Raw genomic sequence first — 24,084 nt, 5'->3', positions numbered from 1 at the left:
GATGAATGTAAAGACCTCAAATCTATGCATGCGACTTGAGGGGGAATGTTACTTCGATATGCCACCAGGTGTGCTTCTAAAAATCATTTTATCTGTGGTCTACAAGCATGTGTGCATTAATTTTCAGCCTACCCCTTTAGAACATTCCTTCAGGAGGACTGCTCGGCGAATGCTCCGGTCGCATTGATGTGAACCTGGTACGCAATCGCAATATAGAATGTTAACTCAATCATTACTTTCCCTCAAACCCCTACGGATCCCCTCTGAGGATACCTTGCGGCGGAGGGCACTAAAATGACGCAGTTTTGGTACTGAGCGACCATTATGTGTCACTCATTTCAATCAATCATTGATGTTTTGCGATCACGAACAAACGATACAGTTCACTGCATTTTCCGTCGACACTGTCGAAAACGCTTTGATTTCTCGCGGAACATCGAATTCTTAAGTGATTCGCTTGTCACCTCGCGCGGGAATTGATCTTTTGCTGCATAAATCTAAACCAGTCCCGAGGCAAGACCTCCGCTTCGAAGCGGACGACGGACGCGAGAAGGAATGTGAGGGAAACGCCCTTCTGAGGCGAACGCAGGTATATGCACGGGTATGCACCCACAGTCGGCGCTTCGGGCAGCTCAAGAGGGTCACGAGTCACGGCGTGAGGGGCACCCGACACGACAATTACCACCGACGACGAGTCAAGCACCTTTCGCTCCATAGTGCTCGTTAGCTTTCCCCAACCATTGCCCCCTCCCCCGGACGCCTCTTGGTTGTGAATGGCCGACACCTCTGTTCCATGGGGGAGGCACGTTTCACGGGCGAAAGGGGGGGTGAGACGTCCTATGTTCAAAAGAGATGGAGGGTGGAGGAGAGAAATGGGAAGACCAAGGGTGGTTGGGGGGGGAGATGAAAGGAATGACAGGAGATGACGACCACGTCATTATTGGCGAGGAGGCGGCTATCGGAGCGACGCAAATTGTTGCCCTCGTCTCCGCCTTTTGTCGACGGAGGATGCGAATGGTGCGGCACAATGCACGTGGGCCGCGCAATATGGCAAAACGGTCCTCCGCGGGAGGACCGACCCCACCGCTCGCATTATGCACTTGCAAAATAGGCCTCATTAGGCATACACACACCGCGCAAGTTACTAGTCGCACGTTCGTGAACGGTGGCCCCGGGAAATGGAAATTGGACGTCGAGGGCCCTGCTTCCTGGAGGAGAAGCCCTAGGGTCGGGCCGAGGAGGAGGGGGGGGAGGAAATGAGAGATAAAACGCGACCCCCCTCGTCCTTCCGATCACTCTCCAAGTGCGATCGAGGTCGGACACTGCGACCCGGGCACGTCGTGTCCTCCCGCTCATACAAGACGAATTAGTAAAACGCCCTTTGGTGGATTTCGATCGAGGGTGCCCTCCCGTCTTTGCCTGTCTGGGTTTCCGCTTGGGGAAAATGGAAGGAGTCAAGTCGCTCGTGGTGCTACTCGCGACATATTGCGCCGCCTCGACGCTGGATTACGACGACATACTCGGTGAGTTTGGGGGTGCATCACTTTCCGTGACTCACCCATCACTCGTGCGTGCCCTTCACGCTGGTCCCTTTCGGGTTCGGTCAAAATATAAAAAAACAACTGATGTATGAGTTTTACCAGCTCTGCGAACAGTTTCCACGAAGCTCACGAGTCGATTTATTACTCCTCCGAAAACATTAATCTTAAAAAATTCCAAGAAACTGCCGGGAGATACCGCGACAGTAACTTTTAACGGAGTCATCCGCTAAATGTGTTTTACAATGCAACAATTCAATTCACAACATCTGTTTTCGGAGCGTAAGAGGATAGCTTAACTGGCTAAAGTACTCGGCCGGACATCGAGGGATCCGGGTTCGAATCCTGGTCCGGGCGAATTATTTTTACACTCTTTAATTGTTGCATTTTTCATAAATGTAATAAAAATCAGTTTTCGAGAAAGAAAATGCCCGTAACAGCGGGAAATATGTTTAAAAAACGAAGGTTGTATTTAGGGGTTGGACACTCAAATGTCATGTGGTTTTGAGTGCTCGTCTCGTTAATGCATAACAATGCGTATGTGTTTGTTTATAAAATTTGTCTTCATGCTAGTGGTTCAAACAAATATCTGGAACAGCAGCAGAAAAAGGCCTTTTGGCTGTCTTGCTTCGAAAAAAAATTGTTATTCTGGAACCATATAATATTTTTGCAGCACTAGCGAGATATTGTTTATACTTATTGGTTCAAGGAACAAATATGCTGAAGATTGATAAATATTGTCGGCATGTGATATTACTTTGATATGTAGCGTGATTTTGCACGGCTCGGAAACATGAAATAGGATGACAGGCGTAGTTTGGAGACTCTTGAAATAAGGGTGTGAAGAAGGATAAGGAAGGTGAAGGATGGATGGAGTAGTAGTTTTTAAGGGAGGCAACGGGTAGCTGAGGTCATTTGGGCCATAGGGGATGGACAGGAAAGGATGAAGGGTGGAGAGAAACCCGGCGTCGGCATCAGCCTAGTCTTAGCGAAAGGCGCCAAGGGGTCCGCAGCTTAACGTTCCATCCGATGGACGGCGTACTCACTCAAAGTGCACTCCACGAAGCACATCAAGTAGGGATCGGGACGTCACTGAAAAATATGCCGCCACCGGGATTCGAACCCGGTCTCTCTGAGTGGGAAGCCTGTATTTTAGCCACCGCACCATCCCAATCTCCAGGATGGATGGATAAAGTGAGCTTCACAGAAAGGAAAACAAACGAGGAAGTGCTGTGTATGGAGGCGGAGGAGGCGGAGGAGGGAGGATTGCGAGGATAAGTCCAAAGAAGGCAGAAAAGTTAGGTTCAGAGATTTATGGTTGAGAATGGGATGCTGAAGACTGTGATAAGAGGGGAGAACGTTAGGAAAACGTGGAAGGGGTAGAAATCGGATGGGGATGTTGGACGAAATAATGAAGGGTGGAAGAAAGCATGCGGAATGGAAGCAGGGCTACTTGTAGTGTCGGATGTCAGATGGTGCTTTGTTAGATGAGGCAGGGAAATGTAGGGGTATTAAATTTCTATCCATGTAAAAACGGTAAACTACCAATTAATAATAACAATAGTTATTCTGGTACCTCGTGAGTTTTCACACAGCCATAAATATCACATTTCCCGCTAAAAATAGATCATTGTATGACGTACGGGTATATTGGAAAATTATTATTAAAGTCATACATGATTTTCAAGCATGGTGTATATCATTGAATAGTTACTTCGAAATTCATTTATATTGATTATTCTAATTAAAGTCGATATTTTATCATGGTTTTAAAAAAAGTATTTTTTAACGGCGGAATCGATTCTAAGTATGTTAACTTTAATTCTACCTTTACACCTGAATCCAAATCAATGCGCTCGCGTTTTATTAGTTGACGTTCGATTTATCGAACACCCCGGTCTCTTTCTCTAAGTGGGGGATGGAGAGAGAGGGAGAGAGAGAGCTGAAATCGCGTGGGCACTCGATATTTGTACTTCACTATTATGTATTGTGGGCCACTTATTACCGTAATGTTTTACCTCTTTATATATTGTCACACAAACTCGGCAGAAAAAAATTAGAGGACTTGTGATATCCATGGATCTACCGGATCTTCCTGTTGAACAAACCGGTGGCTAAGGGAATAAGGGACTGGCCCACCTGGTTACCTCATCGATTCGTGGATTTCACTACACGCCGTATTAGGGGGCGTAGCGCTGGAGGCCTCTCACTCTAACCTTCTTCCCTATCGCTATAGTGCTACGTATCCCTAAGATGCCGAGCTAATTAAGTTCCTGCAGGATATGATAGAGAGAGTGAGAGAGAGAGAGACCACCTACAGCACATGATCTACCTCTATTTGATACCCTGCAAACCACCACCAAGGTGTGTGGCGGTGGGCTCATCTTCACCGGGCATGCATGTACAGAACGCAAGATATAGTATTAACGTACCGGACATGAACCGGACTGGTGGTTACAATTAAGGTCTATCATAAAATATAATGAATTAATAGGAGTGATAAGTTTGCTGATATGAGAACATCACCGTTGGCAGAGAAATCATCCAAGAAAGAAATAAGCTAGCTATTCCATAAAAAAGTCCCCAGGGTAGTAAGCATGAGAAAAACGAATATCAACTACTTGGAGTAGAAATAAATACCTCCAATAGTGACAAAAACGACAAATTAAAGCAAAAAAATGAAAACTAAAGAGACAATACTGCTTTATGACGCTCTTTATTTGTTTTAATATTTTATCTTAAAAGAGCCGAACATTTTCTTGTCTCTAATTTATGTTGGAAGCAAACAAATCTTTCAAAACTTTGTGTGACCAGCAGACTGAACCACCTACTCGTATGAGAGCATTTATGAGTTTTTGCACCGGTGTTTAAATAATCATTTACCCTCGAATTAACAAGAGCGAATTATTATTTACCTCACATGAAGCAGAGATTCCGAAATTTCGTGACGATTCAATGTCGCGACATTCCTTCAAAAAAGTAAGAACATGCAAGTATGATACGATACGATGTACGATACGATTCGAGGTTCCCTTGATATCAATGTCGATAGTACGGAAATCGAAGGCATGAATGTCGGAATAAGTTTCTGATGACGATCGGAAAGCGCAGTGAGGAACAGTGAGCCCTCTTCCGTACGTACAGGTATGCTTTCAATTGGTCAGCATCACTCTCTTCCATCCGTTGAGCGACCACTACTGTTCCATTTCCTGCGTGCATTCATCCGATGACCAACCCCTCCCGCCCCACCCCCAAATGCCTCGAAGGGAGGTCGCAAACCCCGTCGGGGACTATACACGTCACCCACCCCCTCAAACGCCTCCGACACCCTCTTTGCAGAGACCCAGCCGCTGAAGATTCTGGGATTGGGCGAAGCGTGTGCGTCGGAGGGCGGCGCCAAGTACCGCGGCGGCAGCTGCCAACCGTGGGAGCGGTGCCGGAAGCTACACGGAGCCAAGGGCGACCCCTGCGCTTACGGATTCGGAGTCTGCTGCTACTGTGAGCAGGGAAACGCTTGCACTCTCTCGCATTTTGTCATGTCAATGTCATGAGCATTCCCCCACCAAAGCTCTCCACTGCCTTTCATTTTAATTTTGTCCAATCTTCTTCATATTTTAACTTCTTGTTTCTACAATCACATGTAATTTCATTCACTTCTGTCATTACTAATGATTGACCTCCATAGAACAGGACAAGGGCTTGCATGACCTTACACATTAAAGCTACGTTTCGACCCATTCTCTATTCTTCAATTTCCTATTAATTATGTAACATATCATCTGAAATGTATCCACATCCACATAATACCTCGCAAGCAGCCGCAAGGGCGTGTGGCGGGGGTTGTTAGGTCACCAACCACGAATGGGCAAACATAATCATGACACCTCCACACAATATCAGTTTGACCATTCACTGGAAGAAAGTTAACACGCGAAAGAAGGTACTTGCATGCAAGAATACTCAATAATAGGATAAATTCAATGAATGCAGGAGTAGTATTAATGAGATGGGTCTATTTAAAATTCATGAAGGATATCGGCAGCATATACACACAGCCTATCCTCAACATTCCGCAGTAAATATAACCTGTATTTCAACCTATGGTCAACTATTGGCTCCCAGACTAATACGTCCAATAGTGCCGTGGCAGTGCAACCTCGTTCATAACAACTTTTCACAAACCTTGCTGCTCTATGATTGACTCGATCTAGTTCTAAAACTAAGCCTAATTCTTGAGGAGGCCCATACACTCGCAGCGTACATCGGGGCCTAGGGTGGGGCATAACTAACGTAAAATAACGAACCCGGTAAACGTGTCTGCCTTTGCCCTTGTCAGAGATAATGCCTCTTCCCCACATAAATAATTTAAATAACGTGGCACACTTGTTCGGCCATATTGCTGTTTATGACTCCGCTTCTTCTTTCTGGTTCTAATCCGAAGCAGGCTGTTACTTCTATCTTTGACTTTGACGCTATCACATTATCTTATCTTTGCACACCTACTCTATCGTAAATACTGATTCTTGAAGGGATTCTTGAAGGGAGTGCTCTGTGGCTTGGATAATTAGCAGGTCGTTTGCAAAGAGGATCATGTTCAAAGATGTGTTTATTCTATTCCAACTACGACTTATTTTCATCTTCTCATGATATCGTCGATGTAAATATGGAAAACTGAGGGCGAGAGGGACTCCACTACCTTCACTACTTGGTTTGTATCGAACTAATTTCGATAGTTTTCCATATCGACTGATTTTCAATACACTTTCGATATGGACGAATGAGACAATGGACGATGTGTGCCACGGTGTCAATATTTCTGGATATATCCAATAATTATCGTCACATCAATATTTAGTTGCCACCTCGATCTTATCGACGGTCGATATTTTAAAATGAATTTCGACCGTTCATATAAAACGAAAAGCGAGATGGCAACGAAATAATGACGAATGATAATTTATTTCCGTTCGTTGTTTTAGGATCTCGGGGTAAGAGCAAGATTGAATCAGTATAGGGCGATTTCATTGCCGTGACGCTGATGAGGAAATTATGCATAAATGGGGCATTAAATGCCCACATACATATTAAAACCCAAAGAAATGTGCAATTAATACTCTAGGGGTCACAATAATTGACATATTTATACTTTATCACAAAAAATATACCTGTATGTGGTGTAGTAAATTCAACATATATCAAGGAAGAACTTAGAAATTAAGACCAGAAAGTTCCATATTTTAAAGACATTTATTCTTTATACAATTGTATCTTCAGGCACAACGTGCCTTAATGCATGCTGTACATACTTGAAAGACTTTAAGGTATATCTGAAGATTATGTTGTGAAGTGAGCATAATTTCCTTTTGGAGTGGAACGTGAGTCTTCATTCCTTCAAGTTCTTCTACCGACGAATCCATTGCACGACTGCGCGCGCCGAAACCATATCGCCCTCTGCACTGCCCGCCACCCCATTCCTCTTTTCATCGCACCCCTGTTGGCCGCCCCAAGACCTTCGCCAAGCACCCTCCCCCTCCCCCCTTTGCTGAGAGAGTCCACGGAGTGACGGGTCGCGGACAGGTCACAAAGCGGGCGGTTATTGGATGGAAATGTCTTCGGGAGGCTCCCGTCGCTCTTAAATAGTATCCTTTGCGGCTTCTGGTAGTTGTGGGCACGAGGCAAACATGCTCGCCCCTCGAAGTGTTTCTAGGGCATAAGGGGGGCGGATGACCTCAAGGCACCCTGCTAACTTTCAAACGCAAACAAACCCTCAGCAGGTAAAACAAACGTTTATATATAAAGCTATAATAGAAATTACTCACTTTTTAATAAGCATCAGTGGTTCAGTGGTAGAATGCTCGCCTGCCACGCGGGCGGCCCGGGTTCGATTCCCGGCCGATGCAATTTTTTTCCCAATTTTCTTATTGGTTTTTTATACGTTTGGAATAGCCCCTTTCTCGCGAATTCAGTGTGCCATTCCAACTTGTGTGATGCCTATAAACTTTGCCGGTGAAGTCTTTTTTGGGAATTAGGAGTGTGTAGAACGGGTAAATTCATGCTGTGCACGGTTAATGCATTGGAGCTCCCTCTTGTCGGTTCGAAAACGAAGCGATGGCCACACTACTTCGGAATTTCACGAGGCGATTAAACCGTCGCCCCGATCTCCATCTCCATGCTCCTCTCCGAGTAGATTTCGTCAACTAACTCGGAGTTTAGTCCTGCTTGCCATGTCATAATAAATCTACCCTTAAGACGCCCTACGGTGTCTTAAGAGGAGATGAAGCACCCTAGGGTGTCTTGTCGCCTCTTTTTCAGGTTCACCTGATTACTTACCCCGAATTACTGATGCGTTATTGGTCATTCTCCCCCATTGCGAATAGTGAACGAATACGTTTTGTTACTGATCAAACCCTACTAGGTTACAAGGATCTGTTAGGCTACTTGTTGAAGTCAGAAAATTTAAGAATTTCGCCTCCAATCCCATTACCGTGACAGCATAGCGATGCCCCAGCATATTAATTTCTTATAGAAAATTGTCCCGAGTTGTGCCGCTCAAATATGTATTCTATGCATCTTGCTGAATGCCAATGCACTCCGTATCTTTTCGGCAGAGGTCACTGACAAATGTAACACTAGTATCCGTTAGAATTAAAACTTACAGGCTTCATAGAGACATGGACCCCTGTCCGCCAAGGTATCGCTTACCAAATATGCATCATTCCACATTTAAATATGCCAAATGATATAACGATAACATTTTAAAAGATATTTTACACTTAAAAATAATTTTAAAATTTCCCAAAATTTGCCATACTCATATATTTTAAATTTAATCAAATTTAGCGACGAGTACTTCATTCGAAACAACCTATTTCCCGGCTGTGAGGCACTGAGAGCACGTGATTAGTATTATTTTCTGTACGCCATCACCAATAGAGCAATAAGAGAATATTATGAATATTAATAGGACCTGATTATGTCTCGATTGCCATTCATTGCAACTAACGTTGTTTCCCCTTTGAATATAGTAGTTGAGGGCGCAAGTTACCCCTTCACTTTAGGATATTTACGTATTCTTTCACACGGATTGCCATCCAGTTACGCACAAGGCGTTTAAAAGCGTATCTTGGTCGTTCAACGAATTGTTCTGCATCTCAAGTCGGTAGGTGGGAGCAAGCCCGTGCAGTAGTAGCTTATGAGTCCAACATCAACAGACGCATTTCAAGTACTTCAACACCATTTGTACTGCCCGCATGCTTATGAAAAGTATATAATGCACATATATAAGGGTCTTTACCGGCACCTGTATTTCACCGATGCCCAAATTCGCCGGAGCGAGAGAGTAAAATGGTAATACGATCATTTTTCCGGGACGATGTCCACCACTCCCTCCTTAGTTAACAAAGCGTGGATTTGGTCCAAAACACTAAGGGATTGGGGTGAACGCGTGTTCCATTTCCATCAACCTCGCCATCTCATCGATATCCAGAAGAGATTACGTTGATTTCCAGCCCTCTATCATGTCCCAGCTGGTATCCTTTTTTTTGTTTCATTGCTCACATTCCTTCCCTCGGTGTCCTCTGCCCTCTCTCTCTCTCCGTCCTACTATCCACCATTTCCCTTCGGCCTTCTTACTCTCCGCAGTTCTTACGCTTTTCACTTCTCCCCAGGGTTGCTGGATTTCAGCGCTGCATTATGAACAAAATTGCGCCAGAAGTCAGGACATTTACCATTTGTTCAGTTGCATTTTTTTTCAGAGAGAGTTTTAGAGCGTAGTTTAAATAATGTTATTTTTGGTTTTTTAGGTTTTTTTAATACACTCATATATGTACTTGGTGTTGTGATCAAACCAATTACATACTATTTTCATCCAAACTGTCAAAAATCCTGCCTGGGCATCGGAGTAAATTTGGGTGCCACCGCTAGGGCGTGTTTTAGTGGTTGATAACCACCACACTACTTATGACCCAAAACAATTTTCCCCAAGAGCGCAGTCTGACAACGTTGCGTATTCTGTTCCCTTATCGTTCGTGGGAAAAAATGGCATCTTAAATATTATCTTTTCTACATTTAATCTCCATAAATTTATTTACATCATCTCTTCTACCGTTGTACGACGGGGCTAAAAATCATTGATTTCATCGCCAAAGAGACATCCTTCCAATTTAAACAAGAGATTTAATCTGTAATTTAGGCATCGCTAATATCGAGTTCAGCTTCGATACAAGTTAATGTAAGTAATAAGTTAACTATTACCCCTTTAATATACAGGGACCGGCGCTTAAATCCGGACAAACACACGTTTCCTCGAATGAGATTCCCTCGCCGGGTTAGCGAAACCTTCCCCAGACTTCTCCGAAGCATTATACTTAGCCACAATAGCGTAAAGAGTTGATCCGGGGCACCAGAAGAATCGAACTATTTCGAAATATGACGCCCAGCGCGAACACCGGGATACACGCGATAATGGCTGCTCTTCGATTGTACTCCGCACTTGTAGGTAACATCTCCGCCATTTTGAAGGAATGGCTGTTTACTAGATGCCTATAGATTTCAAGAAAGCCAATCGCGAGCTCCATCGGAACAATGATATGGCGGGAAATTCAAATTGAAATTCGTCCGGATTTGACCGCCGTACTCCTATTATACAGATTCGCTGATCCCAAACAACAGAATGTCACAGTGTGCCAACGAGATCAGAAATTGCAACTGAGTATTGAGTAATCTGAGTTGTTCAGGCAAATTTCAACTGGAGCGACCCCTGGAATCGACGACGCTTTGAGTTGGCCATCGAGGGAGCACCTGGGGCGCGTGGTGCTGCGGGCGAGCGGTGCCGTCGTTGAGTCCGTCCCCCTCTGTCTCTCTTTCGGATTAGAGTCACGCACCAGAACTTGAATGGTGGAAACAAGAGAAAAACGAAAGGAAGAATCAAAGCTCGCGTCCCTGGAGACGAACGGACGGGACGGAAATAGATCAGGTCTGCGCAGGAGGGAAGGGGAACGCGTCCTCTGGTGTGTAGGAGAGGGGGGGAAACAAAAGAAGGCGACGGGGCACCATTGAGGCGGCACGCAGGCAGTCACTCCTTCACAGATGCCGCCTTATTCGGTTCCCCCGGCCGTGCACGTGCACTAGTGGCGTCGAACCGCCGGGAAGGAAGGGGGTGGGATCGAACCCAGGATGCGGCCAGGCATTCCGCCATTCATTCATTCATTCGCTCGCCGGGGCGTCCATTCATCACTCGGGGGACACGCCGTGCTTCGAGTGGTCAGGGAAGATTCTTCCGCGCGACGATATATATATATATATATATATATATATATATATATATATATATATATATATATATATATATATATATATATATATATATATATATGCTTTCGTGGACGTAACGCGGAAGTGCCGAATAGTACAATACACAGTAACACACAATATAGAAACAAAAAAAGAAGAACACTCACCCGTTATTTCTTGATATTTCGACGGAAACAATCAGTCTTCATCTGAAGATATAGAAGTAATTCATTACTTCTATATCTTCAGATGAAGACGGATTGTTTCCGTCGAAATATCAAGAAATAACGTGTGAGTGTTCTTCTTTTTTGTGTTTCTATATTGTGCGTACCGTATATATATATATTATATATATATATATATATATATATAACGATTGTACGGAAAAACTCATACGAGCGGCACAATAATTGGCTGACACAACATAACACAAATAGAAAAGAATAGACACATATAAAAGAACACTTACACGGTAAATTGTTCGAGCTTTCGGCCCTCTCAGGGGCCTGCTTCAAGAGAGACTGCCTTGTTGATGACAGTCTCTCTTGAAGCAGGCCCCTGAGAGGGCCGAAAGCTCGAACAATTTACCGTGTAAGTGTTCTTTTATATGTGTCTATTCTTTTCTATTTGTGTTATGTTGTGTCAGCCAATTATATATATATATATATATATATATATATATATATATATATATATATATATATATATATATAAACAATATCTAAGAACAATAAAGAATTCAGTGGGCTTATTTATAATGAGTATACAACTACTCTGACATCGTCATCACGCAAGAAAGGAAATAAGTGGTGTGTCCCATTAATATGCGAATGGAGGCCATAAAAAATTTAATTTGCAAAATTTAGTCTGCATAGATTTTGTCCCAATCAAAGTACTCTCCATTCGTTGCTATGCACTTATTCCATCTTCTATGCACTTATTCCACTGTTCAAAGCACCATTAGAAGTCCTCGGCAGTTAGGCCTTTTAGTTTTCTCGACGTTTCTTGCTTTATTGTGTCCACATCTTTCCAGTGATGTCCCCTCGTCACATTTTTGCATTTTGGGAGTAATAAAAAGTCGCAGGTGGTGGGATCTGGCGAATAAGGAGGATGATCAAGGATCAAGGTGATTGAATTATTTGCCAGAAACTGGCGAACAACAATCAATGCTGAATGTGCGGGTGCATTGTCATGGTGAAGGATCCATCCATCGCCTTGAGTCAAATTTGGTCGCACACGACGCACGCGATCTCTCAAACGCTTGAGAACTGTAAGGTAGAACTCAGCATTTACGGTAAGGACAAGGGTCCGCACACGATCAATGTTGTCCTCAACACAGGTGGTTGAAGGTCGTCCCGGCCTTGTATTATCCGTGGCGTCTTGTTGGACATTTTTAGGACGCTTAATCCACTTGAAAACGGATGTTTTCTTCAGAGTATTATCACCGTAAACAAAACGTACCTATCCCCTTCCTAAACCCAAACTGATCATCCCCTAAGTAATCATTTGCCCTACTCTCTATCCTTTTGTTTATGATCCTGAGAACAACTTTAGCTGCGTGGGATATAAAACTTATCGTCCTGTATTCCTCACATGATGTAGGTTGTACCTTTTTCGGAATAGGAACTAAAACTGATCTCACAAAGTCTTCCGGCCAGATTTCTTCCTCATAAATACTACGAATCAGCCCATATAGCCTCTTCCTCCTTCTCGCAGGAATGTTATCTACCACTACAGCTTCACAGAATACAAAATGGCATATCATATGAATTTCATCATCACTGATTAACAAGAGGTGGAAGAGTAAGTACTGAAGTGCATGTTTAATGTAAAAGTAACAACTTAATTAAAGTAAGCCAACTCTTTCTAATATGTTGCTCGTCATTAATTAATATTTTATGATTTATCTAAAATATCTTAACGAGAAAAATCGATGGCATCTAGGTCCCATTCTCAAGAGCGGCTAATATTGTCAAACTCTTAGGTATTAATTCTAACATTCACGCAAACCATTTCAAAACATAATTGCAACAATCAGATATTTTTGCACTTCATCCTAAAAACTACAGGGCGAGGTAACTTAACCCCCTTTTTGCTAACGCAAATTGAATATAATAAAGGAAGTTATGTTGTCGCACCCTGTATTTACATTGATTGGGAAGGGATCGAATGGTTCTGCAGTAAGACGCTTCCAATCAACGATTACTTTGTTAAGAAATGAAACTTTTCTTTACGTAAGTCCTTCGTGCTTGGCATTTCATCTTGCATTGGTGGTTGTTTCTCTCTATAAAAATTGATTTTGACACGCCATTCCTTCGTGACCCCCACCAAAGCATTTGCCCAGTATGTTTATTTATTATTAGGTAATCTACCGGTTAAGGTAGGTTTTTGGATGGACATAATTACTAATTTAATAATTTGTGGCCCCTAGCAAAACACAACATCCTACTCCACATCAGGTCCCTCTTCATCTCTGAGCACTTTCTTCCTCCCTTCATCCCGTCCAACATCCCTATCCTATTCCTTCCCTTTCCTCGTTTGCCTAACATTCTCCCCTCAATTACAGTCTTCAACATCCCACTGCCGGTCAACACCCCCTTCATCCACTTTTCCTGCCTCTTATTACTCCTAACAAAACACAAAATCCATCACCCTGCTCTATATCAAGTCCCTCTTCATCTCTGAGTACTTTCTTCGTCCCTTCATCCCGTCCAACATCCCTTTCCTGTTCCTTCCCTTTCCTCTTTTGCCCAACATTCTCCCCTCTATCACACTCTTCAACATCGCACTGCCGGTCAACACCCCCTTCATTAACTTTTCCTGCCTCCATAGGATTTCTCCCAAAAAACACCTCTCTTCGCCCACCATACCAAGTACTTCCTCGTTTGTTTTCTTCTCTGTCCATTTCACCTTCTCCCTTCTTCTCCATACCCACATTTCAAAAGCCACCAGTCTACGTCTATCCTCCTGCTTCAATGACCACGTTTCCGCACCGTACATAGCTACGCTCCATATCAAAGCTTTTACGGGTCTTTTCTTAACATCCTTACTTAACGTCCCCGTCATCAACTCCCTCCTCCTTGTGAAAGCCTCTTTGCCTAGCGCAATTCTTCTCCTTACGTCCTTACTACTTTGACCGTGTTGGTCCAAAACACTACCCATATACGTTAACTGTTCTACCTGCTCTAGTTTTTGCCCTCCTATGTTAATGTTTAGCTTAGCCCTTTTCTTTCTAGAAAATCGCATAACCTTTGTTTTATTAATATTGATTCTCATCCTATACCTGTCGCACTGAATTTCCAATTCACTAAGCAATGCTTGCAGCCCCTTGGCTGACTGACAAACTAAAGCTTGGTCATCAGCAAACCTAACTGATTTTACGAATTCCCCGCCCACCTTCATTCTTACCTCCAGTTCTTCCCATGCCTCTTTAATCATTTCCTCTGCATACAGGTTGAACAGCAACGGTGATAATGGGCAACCCTGCCTTACACCTCTTGCTAACACTGCCCAACCGGACTCCCTGTTCCCCGCTCGTACCTGAGCAATCTGAGACATGTACAGGTTGCAGATTAGCCTCCTTTCCCTCCAATCTATTCCTATTTTCTACAATATACTCATTAGTTTTTCCCAGTTCACTCTATCAAACGCTTTTTCGAAATCTACGAGACAGGCAAATACCTCCTGGTTGTGTTCTATATTCCTCTCGATTAATAATATCATTACTGCAATGGCATCACGCGTACCTCTCCCCTTTCTAAAACCGAACTAATCATCCACACATTTTCCTAAACATTTCAGTAGTTCCGCGGGAATGTTATCCACCCTCGCGGCCTTATTTAGTTTCATCTCCCTTAATGCCCTTCCTATCTCATTGTCTACTATGCCAGGACCTAAGCTATCTTCCTCTACGTCATGTTCCTTTTCAATGCCTAACTCTGTTGGTCGAAGCTCTTTACTATATAGTTCTTCTATATATTCCTTGTCCCGTACGTATGTGTAAAAATTTAACATTAAGAGTTCTTTTTCCCTAAATTTATAACCACGCAGCCCAGTAATTTGAACATTTCTGTCACCTTCTCCGTCCTCTTATGATTTTGCAATACATATCTGAAAACCTTACTAGATACATTCCCCGGTTTTTTAATATATGCATACATACATGACCTTCTTCATGCGATTCACGTACTCTAGTAAATAGTGCTCTAAAATCGATCTAACTCATGTCTCATACACGTTCACCTTTTCCTTGGTTATCATACCACGCCCAATGTGGTTTCACATCACTCAATATAATGATTTGAAATCTTTCTTTGCAATGTCTTCCACAACCGATCCTCCCTCATTCTTTGGTTGAATAAAAAACTAAATGTGTGCAGCTTATCAATTTTGGGATTAAATTACTAGAGAATTCATAGTTCAGGTTTACATTTACCTTTCTACTAAATCTAGAGTATTTGTATTCGCTCAAACTGGTATCCATTCCATTATAACAGCTTTTATTTCGAAGGAAATAATGTCGTAAATTGTTTTGTATCTAGAAATCATATTTAAGACATCGCTAGCAGAACACGATGCTCCAAGTGATTGGAAAATGGCTAACGCAAGACATTTTTAAACACGGAGACGAGGGGAAACTGAGCAAATGCAGACTTCACATTCATACATGAATGCAAGGGCATGGGGCATAAGCATAATTGCTATAACGATAGTGAGACACCTCGATAGTTAAGAGTTATTGATGGAAAACCAACACGGTTCCGGAAAGGGTTAATCCTGCGAGAGACAACTTGCGCTTTTTGATCATGCTATCCTTATTTCGCGAGAGTTCCAGTGGACGCAATTTTTTCCGACTTTAAGACAACTTTTGACGTGACTCATAGTAAACTACTCGCATAGATAGAAGGATAAAGCCTAGACAAAAATATCCTGGGCTGGATTAAAACTTTTGCTTGCGTTGGGTACAAAAATTTGTCGCAGATGGAGCTCGCTCTAAATGCAATAAAAAACCACTTCAGGTGTTTCCCAGGGTTGTGTTATCGAACATATTTTATGGCTTATTTAAGTTGAAGACATTAACTTTGCAGTTAATATTACGTTAATAATACGTGTATTTCCAAGGACTAAGGTTTTCAGAGATATTCGTAATCCTGAGGATAAAGTAGGTTTAGTAGATGACCTTAATGCTATACAACGTGATGAATTTTTGGAAAAAGAGAAATTCCCTCCCGAACGGGGGTTAATACTTCGGGGTAACCCTCACTCTCGACCTCTCCCGGGTAAAAACACATGCGAGGAATATGTGGGCAAGCAAACAAAAAAATTGAGATTTATTAGAAGAGTACTGAGTACAGGAGATGAAAAGGCCAAAGAGAAATGTCATCTTACGCTGGTCAGGCCTCATTTAGAATATGCTGCTAGTATATGGGATCCTCAGAAAGTTGGATCAATTGCCGAATTGGATCGCGTGCAGCGTAGAGGAGCTAGATTTGCAAAACGTTTAAGCCTTAAACGTTTTGCAAATCGTAAAACGTTAAAGTGAATGTTTAATCTCTTTCATCACTTGGAAGGATGTCTAGCAATGATGTTAAAAATGTAGTATTAGTCCCCTCGAACTACGGTACGGTATTCCCTTTCTTATCTATTGAAAACTCTCTGTGGCTTTATACCTCCTCCATCTCTTCATAGAATATCTCCGCCACCTAAATCTGCAATTCGCTTTCCATTTCGTTATCTTCTCTGGTAGAGTTCCACCGTATATAAGATTTCCTCCCAATATTTGATTTCCTATGATGCTCCTATCATTGCCCGGTATCCGAAGAGTAGAGCACTCCACATTTAGGTCTTATCCAATTTTTATGTTCATAGAATAAGCTTCCAGAAGTATTCTTCCCTTAAAATGCCTCCTTGGGAATTATTCTGACGAAGCACGTGAATTTCCCATCGCTTCTTACCCTAGTTCCCTAACAGCATGAGTGCCTAAACTCGTAGAGCCCATTGTTCGCTCCAACACGACATGTCTTCTAAAACCTTATCCCCCGGACCATTCCTAGATTTCGGGACAATCTTTATGTATGTGCTATACTTTTTCGACACTTCCCTTCATTCCCATTTCCTAAAACCACGACGGTGGCATTCAACAGTCGTATGACACGCCGAGGCATGCCGCATCCCTGACGCCGCGCTTCCCTTGATTGCAGGGCAGACGACCTGTGGCGCCCAGGCGTCTTTCAAAGTTTCCCAGTTCGTGAACCCTTCGTATCCTGGGAGCGACACCCTGGATGGCAACCCAGGGTCACCCGGCGACTGCCGCTTCACCGTCAGGGTCTCCGACAAGAGAGTCTGCCAGCTAAGGTGAGTCAGATTTCTTCCAGCCATTTGGGAAGAGAAAATTAATGCAGTTTTATTATACAGGGTCCGTACAATAAGTATCGGGACTGGTTCCAAAAATCAAAATTTATTGCAATTATCATTACAACTACTTGATAATCTTCAAAATACATTCCTCTTGTATCGATACACTTAGTTCGGCGCGTCTGCCACTCGTCAAAAGCCCGCTGGAAGTCGGTTTCCGGAAAACTGTTGAGAGCCTTTGTCGTCGCCGCTTGAACCGCCTCGATGGAGTCAAACCGATATCCTTTGAGCTCCTTTTGAGCTATCCTTTGAGGTAATAACTTTGTCGAGAAAAACTTCATCTTCCTGGACGCAGTCCAAAATTTCTTGCGAAATTTCCACCCACGACAGTTTTTGATCCTCGCTCAAGACTTTCGGCACCAGCTTCGCGCACACTTTCCTCATCACAAGATCATCTGTTACAATGGTGTGGACAGTTCCGACTGAGAGGCCGGTCTCCTAACTGATAAGGGCGATGGTTAAACGCCTGTCGGAGTCCCAAACGTTTTTCACTTTGGCCACCTGAGAATCGGTTTGAGCGGTCGTCGGGCGTCCGACGCGGTGCTCGACTTGGACGAGCTCCCGGCCTTCCTTAAACATTTTATTCCACTCAAAAACTCTTGTGCGGCTTGAGGCATCATCCCCATAAGCTTGTATAAAGAGTTCAAGGGTCTCCGACGCGGATTTCCGGAGTTTAACGCAAAGCCTCACAGCGTAGCGTTGCTCGAAGGTGTGCTCCATGCTGGCGTGACGACACCACAAACAATCACACGTCACAAAAATCCACGTCCTCTCTCAACGCACGCCTGGAGGTGACTGAACTAAAGTGCGCCTGAGTGGTGGGGGACCCCTCTACCAAGCCGACCGGTCGGACCCTCATCCACCGCTCCGTTGAGGCTACAGCGAACCAGTCACGATACTTATTGTACGGACCCTGTAGAATGTGGTCACTTGTATGGGGTACAGAAAAGTGGGGTTCACTTAGAAATTAAGAAAATAGCAGGAATATCTCGACGTGAGTAGTGAGATCTACACGATGCTACTCGTACTTAGCTCAGCCGAATGGTTTACTCCCCAGGACGAAAAATAATATTCTGGCCTCTTCCGAGGTAGAAAGAAATCACGAACGCCGTTCAGACTGCCCCCCTCGGTTTTCTGAGATACAAGCATTGTGTTTTTGGTATTTTATCATTTAAAGTCGGCTTTGGATGAACACAGACTGAACCAGATTTTGTGAGATAACAGGAAGCCTTGTCTCTCCCGCCGCCGGGCACGACACACGGCTGATTGGGACGAGTCACGTAGTTGCCAGGAATTGTTTTAATTGAAGTGTCTATCCTAAAGGTCTTGGAATGAATAATTGAGGTGTTTTCCCGCTGCCTTCCTCAGTAATATTTTTGACGTGACACCATCACCCCTCTGGGGTCAGACGCCTTTGCAGCCGCCTCACCGAGGAACAGACGCTGAGTGGACTACCTTTCGTCTGGCTACAAACCTTTGGCCTTTCTGGATGAGTGACCCTACCAGGAACAAATATCGTTGCCCCCGCGAGCTCTAAGGGTCATCAGCACGCACAAGCCCTTCTACCACGTCGAGGTTGTAGAACATAGGAAGGGTTGGAAGCAATGTGCCTTTAATAAAAACCATACAAAAATTTGAACACTAAATTTCAAATCCATCAGATGGAAAAATCGAAAGGAGGCCTAAAGTGATAAAGTCTCCCCACGTATTTACAAAATGACAAGAGTAAGCAAACAGAAAATATATTTCCTGTTGATAGCGGACACTTAAGATTATGCCACCCCAGAATAAAATCATCCGAGGTTCGCTGATTTTGCATTGAGATGAATCACTTGACGGAAATTTATAATAAGGAATTTCTCACAACATGACAGGATTTACCTTATTTCTACTCATTAAATTGGATTATTTGAATATCAAATATGGTAAAAACTGCAACATTAGCCATGAAAGCACAGTTTTTATGGCAATAAAAAGAGTTATTCCCGACCCTCATGAAGCTACGCATGCTAATATAAATTAATAAACATAATAATAATTTGGAGTGCATTTGATTTGAATCAACCGAGAAGGAATTGATGCTACTCAGCGAATTATATTCGCATAGATGCGATCAATACATTCCAACGTTTACAAATTCAGTCGAATGCTTGAGATCTAAATCGATCTTCTGCATCTTGTCGTTTATTCCAATTTCGTTTATTCCAATCGGACCTTTTTTCTCCGTGGTCAACCTCAGAATGTTTGGTAAGTACCTCATCTGGCTTAGGTTATCCACGTTTGGCGCATTCCATCCGCCGCAGGGCCCCACTGACATTTCACAGTGCCCTTTGTCCGCTCACCTCTCCACATTCCCATTCGACACGACGGGTCGCATGACGCCGCCCAGAGCAATCGAAAATTTTGGTACGAATACATGCGCCCTCTCGACAGAATATCAATTCCTCCGCGATGCACGTTATAGATCTCTGAATCATTGATAATATTGCTCACGCGTATTCTTTCTTCGAACACACATTTCTTTTATTTTATATGATTGGCGTCATGAAAATTATAGATATTTCTCAAGCATCATGCGCATTAAACGGAATTAATACCTAAGAGTTTGAAAATATTAGCCGCTCTTCAGAATGAGACCTCGATGCCATCGAATTTAACCGTTAAGATATTTTAGGTAAATCATAAAATATTAAAAAATGATGAGCAACATATTAGAAAGAGTTAGCTTACTCGAATTAAATTGCTACTTTTACATCAAACATGCCCTTCAGTACTTACTCTTCCACCTCTTGTTAATCAGTGATGATGAAATTCATATGATATGCCCTGTTGTATTCTTTTTATTGACTTGCGGAAATAAAATTCTTCACGTACATCTGGTTGTGTTATTGGCATCCCATCATCGTCTTCCTGCATAAAGTGTCGTCGTAACCCGTAATTAGATTTGCAGACATTCTTTCCACTTACTCGGTCATGTTCAGGTTTAAAACCACGGCATACTGTCCTAAATAATTGGAGAAAACTGTTTTTTTTTCGATTTAGTTCCGTAGTAGTAGTAGTTTTGAGGGGAGGCGACCGACAGCTAAGGTCATTTGCGCCATAGGGGATGGACAGGAAAGGATGAAGGGTGGAGAGAAACCCGGCGTCGGCATTAGCCTACTCTTTACGATTTAGTTCCGTTTCTTGGGATATATGCATATATATATATATATATATATAGTGTGTGTGTGTGTTGGTCCGAAATAACCAACTACCCAAATCAAGCAGTAGCCCAGATTACTGTAGCCCACTGTGTTTTACAAAGAAAATGACCACGAAATGTATTCAAGCGATGAAATTAGTGCGCCCATACTTTCACTTTCCCCGCACCAGCAGAAGATTACCGGGTGTAAACAAACAAACAGTTGCGGCGTCGCCCGGGGCAACCGGTTCTTCAAACCCGCAGCACTCGTTGTTGGAGGAGTCTCATTCGAGGCTCTCGGCCATTCGCTGCTCAGCCACGAAAACTTTCTAAGGGAGGAAATCGAATCTCTGAGATAAGATAAAGAGGGCAGAGTTGCCCAAGGTCTTTCGGGGACCCATTTTGGGAGGGGAGATAAAAGCAAGAGAAGCTTACGCGAGCAATTGAACCGTTGCTTTGTTTTCACTCAATGGGCTGCCCGCCATTCCGTTTGCGAACTCGTGCGTGTCCGATCCATGTGTGTGTGTGTGTGTGGTTGTGTGCGTGCCGACTTCATTCCCGTCAACCGGATGGCCTGCCCTGCGATTGCGGAATGTACAGAGGTGGTTGGACCGGTAATCGCGGGCCATTGAGGAGTGTCGTTCCAATTCATTGTTTTTTCATTCCCACTGCGGTAATGCGAGAGGCTCATTGAAGTAAGGGAAAGAGATTCCCACCCGGCACGCAGGATATGTTGGTTCGGAGAACGTATGAGGATGAGGAGATATCAGTTTGAATTTCCGAGTTTGATCGCTAAGCTTCGTCTAAGTCCGTTTGGCTAGCCACTAAAATGGAAAATACGATGGATATTAGTTTCAAAAATGAGTGAATGAGAAAATGAAGGTCGATAACGCTCGACGATTCGAAAAAAACCCATCCTTATGAGATGAGGACATGGAATTATACTGTGTCTACTCGTAGATGCTTTGATTTCAGCTGGGGTAGTTCTGGTTGGGGAAAAATTTCAAGAATCAAATGGTCTAATAATGTAATAAACGAGGTTTTTATGGAGAGAACTATGAAGGAAGATAGCGGCGAGCATGATACATCTACATCTACATAATACCCCGCAAGTAGCCGCAAGGGCGTGTGGCGGGGGGTGTTAGTTCACTACCAGTAAAAGGGAATAAAACCACATTCGAAACCAACGCATATGTACATTCAAACCCATACCCACAGTGGCGTATACATTCATGCAAAATTTCTTTCATTTTACACGCATGCAAATACATACTATATATACTATACACGCCCGGGGAACAAAATATACGAATGTGATATGGTTTACTGAGGAGGGAATGTCTGTTAATGGAGGTGCGGTATACTAGTATTACCAAAAAATTAGAGTAAAAGGAAATGAAAAATAGAAGACAGGAAAGGAAACGATGGATTGTCCCAAGGAAGGAAGGCGACGGGAAGAAGATGGCAGAGGTCAAAGGGCGGAGGGCAAGGAAAATTGGAGAAGAGGCATCTGGGGGCAGCGGTAGAAAAAGGCCACATGCACAGTTGATGAGTAATTTCAGGTTGTTCAGATATCTCGCCAAAGATTAATATATGTTCATCATTACTTCCCTTCAAAACGTTAGCTATACTTCATAGTTACTTATAAACGAATCCAGCGTAACCTTTGTCATGTGCGTATGAGATAACAATTTGCCTGTTGTCGTAAAATTGAAAATTTGCTCAGAATTATAAATGATTGCCTTAACCAGGTAACTGCTGTTCCCTTTAACCAGCTCTCGACAAGGTGAACCAAATTATTGAGCGTTGCGCACTGACATAAAAACACTAATTCCGGGCAAATTTGAACGAAAATGGAGAAAAATTGCCTTACAGCCGTAATTTAGTATAACCCCCTTTTTGGGCTCCTTTCTCACAGGCATGGTGTTTATCAGGATATTTGTAGTGAACATTTAATATACCCTGACATATAATAATCCCCTCCTCGGACTGCAACCTTGACGTGGTGGAAGGGCTTGTGCGTCCCGATGACCCCTAGAGCTGTGCTGGCGAGTGTAATAATTATTACTCCTGGTAGGGTCACCCATTCCAGATAGGTCGAAGGTTAGGAGCCAGACGAAAGGTAGTCCACGGAGCGTCTGTTCCTCAGTGAGGCGGCTGCAATGGCGTCTGACCCCAGTGGGGCGGCCAATGAGTGATGGTGTCACGTTAAAAACACTATTGAGGAAGGTAACGGGAAATCACCTCAATTATCATTCCCAAGATTTACATGATGGACTACGCGGAGATTTTGAGTCCTGACAACTACGGGGCTCGCCACAATCGGCCGTGTGTCGTGCTCGGCAGCGGGGGAGGCAAGGCTTCCGCGGTCGTCATCCCACGAATTGCTTGCAAGGGAAAACCAGCAGCATCAAGACAGAAGACGCAGGAGAAGAAGACCACCTTAGTTAGAATAGGAACGTGGAATGCTAGGACAATGATCAGGACAGGGAAATTGGAGAATGTTAAGCGAGAGATAGAAAGGGGAAAAATAGATATGTTAGGTCTATGCGAGGTGAGATGGAAGGATAGCGGGGATTACTGGAGTGATGAGCATAGAATAATATACAGCGGCGGGGACGAGAGCCAACAAGGGGTTGCCATAGCATTAAATGAAGAGGTGGGAAGAAGCGTAGTCAACATAGAGCAGGTAACAGATAGAATACTACTAATAGAGATAAGAGCAGAACCGACGAACTTGGTTATTATTCAGGTATACATGCCACCGAGCAACCATAGGGAAGAAGAGGTCGATAGGATATACGATCAGTTAGAGGACATAATAGCGTGTGTTCCTGCAGGGAAATATTTGATAGTGATGGGGGATTGGAATGCGACGGTAGGCGAAGGAAGAGATGGTGATGAGGTGGGGGACTACGGTTTAGGCACGAGGAATGACCGCGGGGAGAAAGCAGTTGAGTTCTGCAGGAGACAGGGGTTAGTCATCACCAACACTTGGTTCAGACACCACAAAAGACGCAGGTATACATGGAAAATGCCAGGTGACTCAGAAAGGTATCAGCTAGATTATATCCTGGTTAGACACAGGTTTAGGAACAGTACGATAAATTCGCACAGCTTCCTGTGAGCGGATGCGGACTCTGACCACAATTTAGTGGTTATGAAATGTAGCGTCCGTTTCAAAAAGATAAGGCAGGGGCGGCGAGTCAGAAAATGGAATGTAGAAGCATTTAATGGTTTGAAAAGGGAGGAATACAAACAGGCGGTAGAGGAAATCATGGATGATGGTAAAGAGCTACGTACTATCGAAGAAAAATGAGAAAGTGACAAGAAAGGGTTGTCTAAAGCCGCAAAAGATACTCTTGGAAAAGTTAATGCTAAAAGGGTTAGGAAACCATGGATCACGGATGAGATGATTACAAAGATGGATGAGAGGCAAAAGTGGAAGAATATAAATACGGAATTAGGACAAATGAAGTACAAAGAATTGAACAATAAATTGAGGTGGGCAACAAATTAAGCAAAAGAAGCATGGTGGAAGACGCAGTGCGAGGATATGGAAAGTCTGCAGACGAAGGGTGAAATCGGTGCGTTGTTCAGCAAAATTAAATCTTTATCGGGAAGTAAGAAAGGGAGATCTATGCTAACAGTTAGACATAA

General features: G+C 43.4%; 1 protein-coding gene and 1 non-coding gene across 2 annotated transcripts in view; both read left to right on the top strand.

Annotated features, from left to right (window-relative positions):
* The first annotated feature begins 1,319 nt into the window (after positions 1-1,319).
* Positions 1,320-24,084, top strand: part of LOC139696756 (uncharacterized) — a 93,233-nt gene continuing 70,468 nt past the window's right edge. The window contains exons 1-2 of the mRNA XM_071595596.1: positions 1,320-1,523; positions 17,030-17,183. Coding sequence (XP_071451697.1) covers positions 1,445-1,523; positions 17,030-17,183 — 233 coding nt within the window. The 5' untranslated portion in view covers positions 1,320-1,444. The remainder of the gene's footprint in view (positions 1,524-17,029; positions 17,184-24,084) is intronic.
* Positions 7,368-7,438, top strand: TRNAG-GCC (transfer RNA glycine (anticodon GCC)). Its single transcript has one exon. It is a non-coding gene; the product is annotated as a tRNA-Gly (tRNA).

This window comes from Hetaerina americana, unplaced genomic scaffold (assembly GCF_022747635.1).
Source record: "Hetaerina americana unplaced genomic scaffold, ioHetAmer1.1.p SCAF_7, whole genome shotgun sequence".
NCBI lineage: Eukaryota > Metazoa > Arthropoda > Insecta > Odonata > Calopterygidae > Hetaerina > Hetaerina americana.
This window is presented reverse-complemented; position numbering and strand designations above follow the sequence as displayed.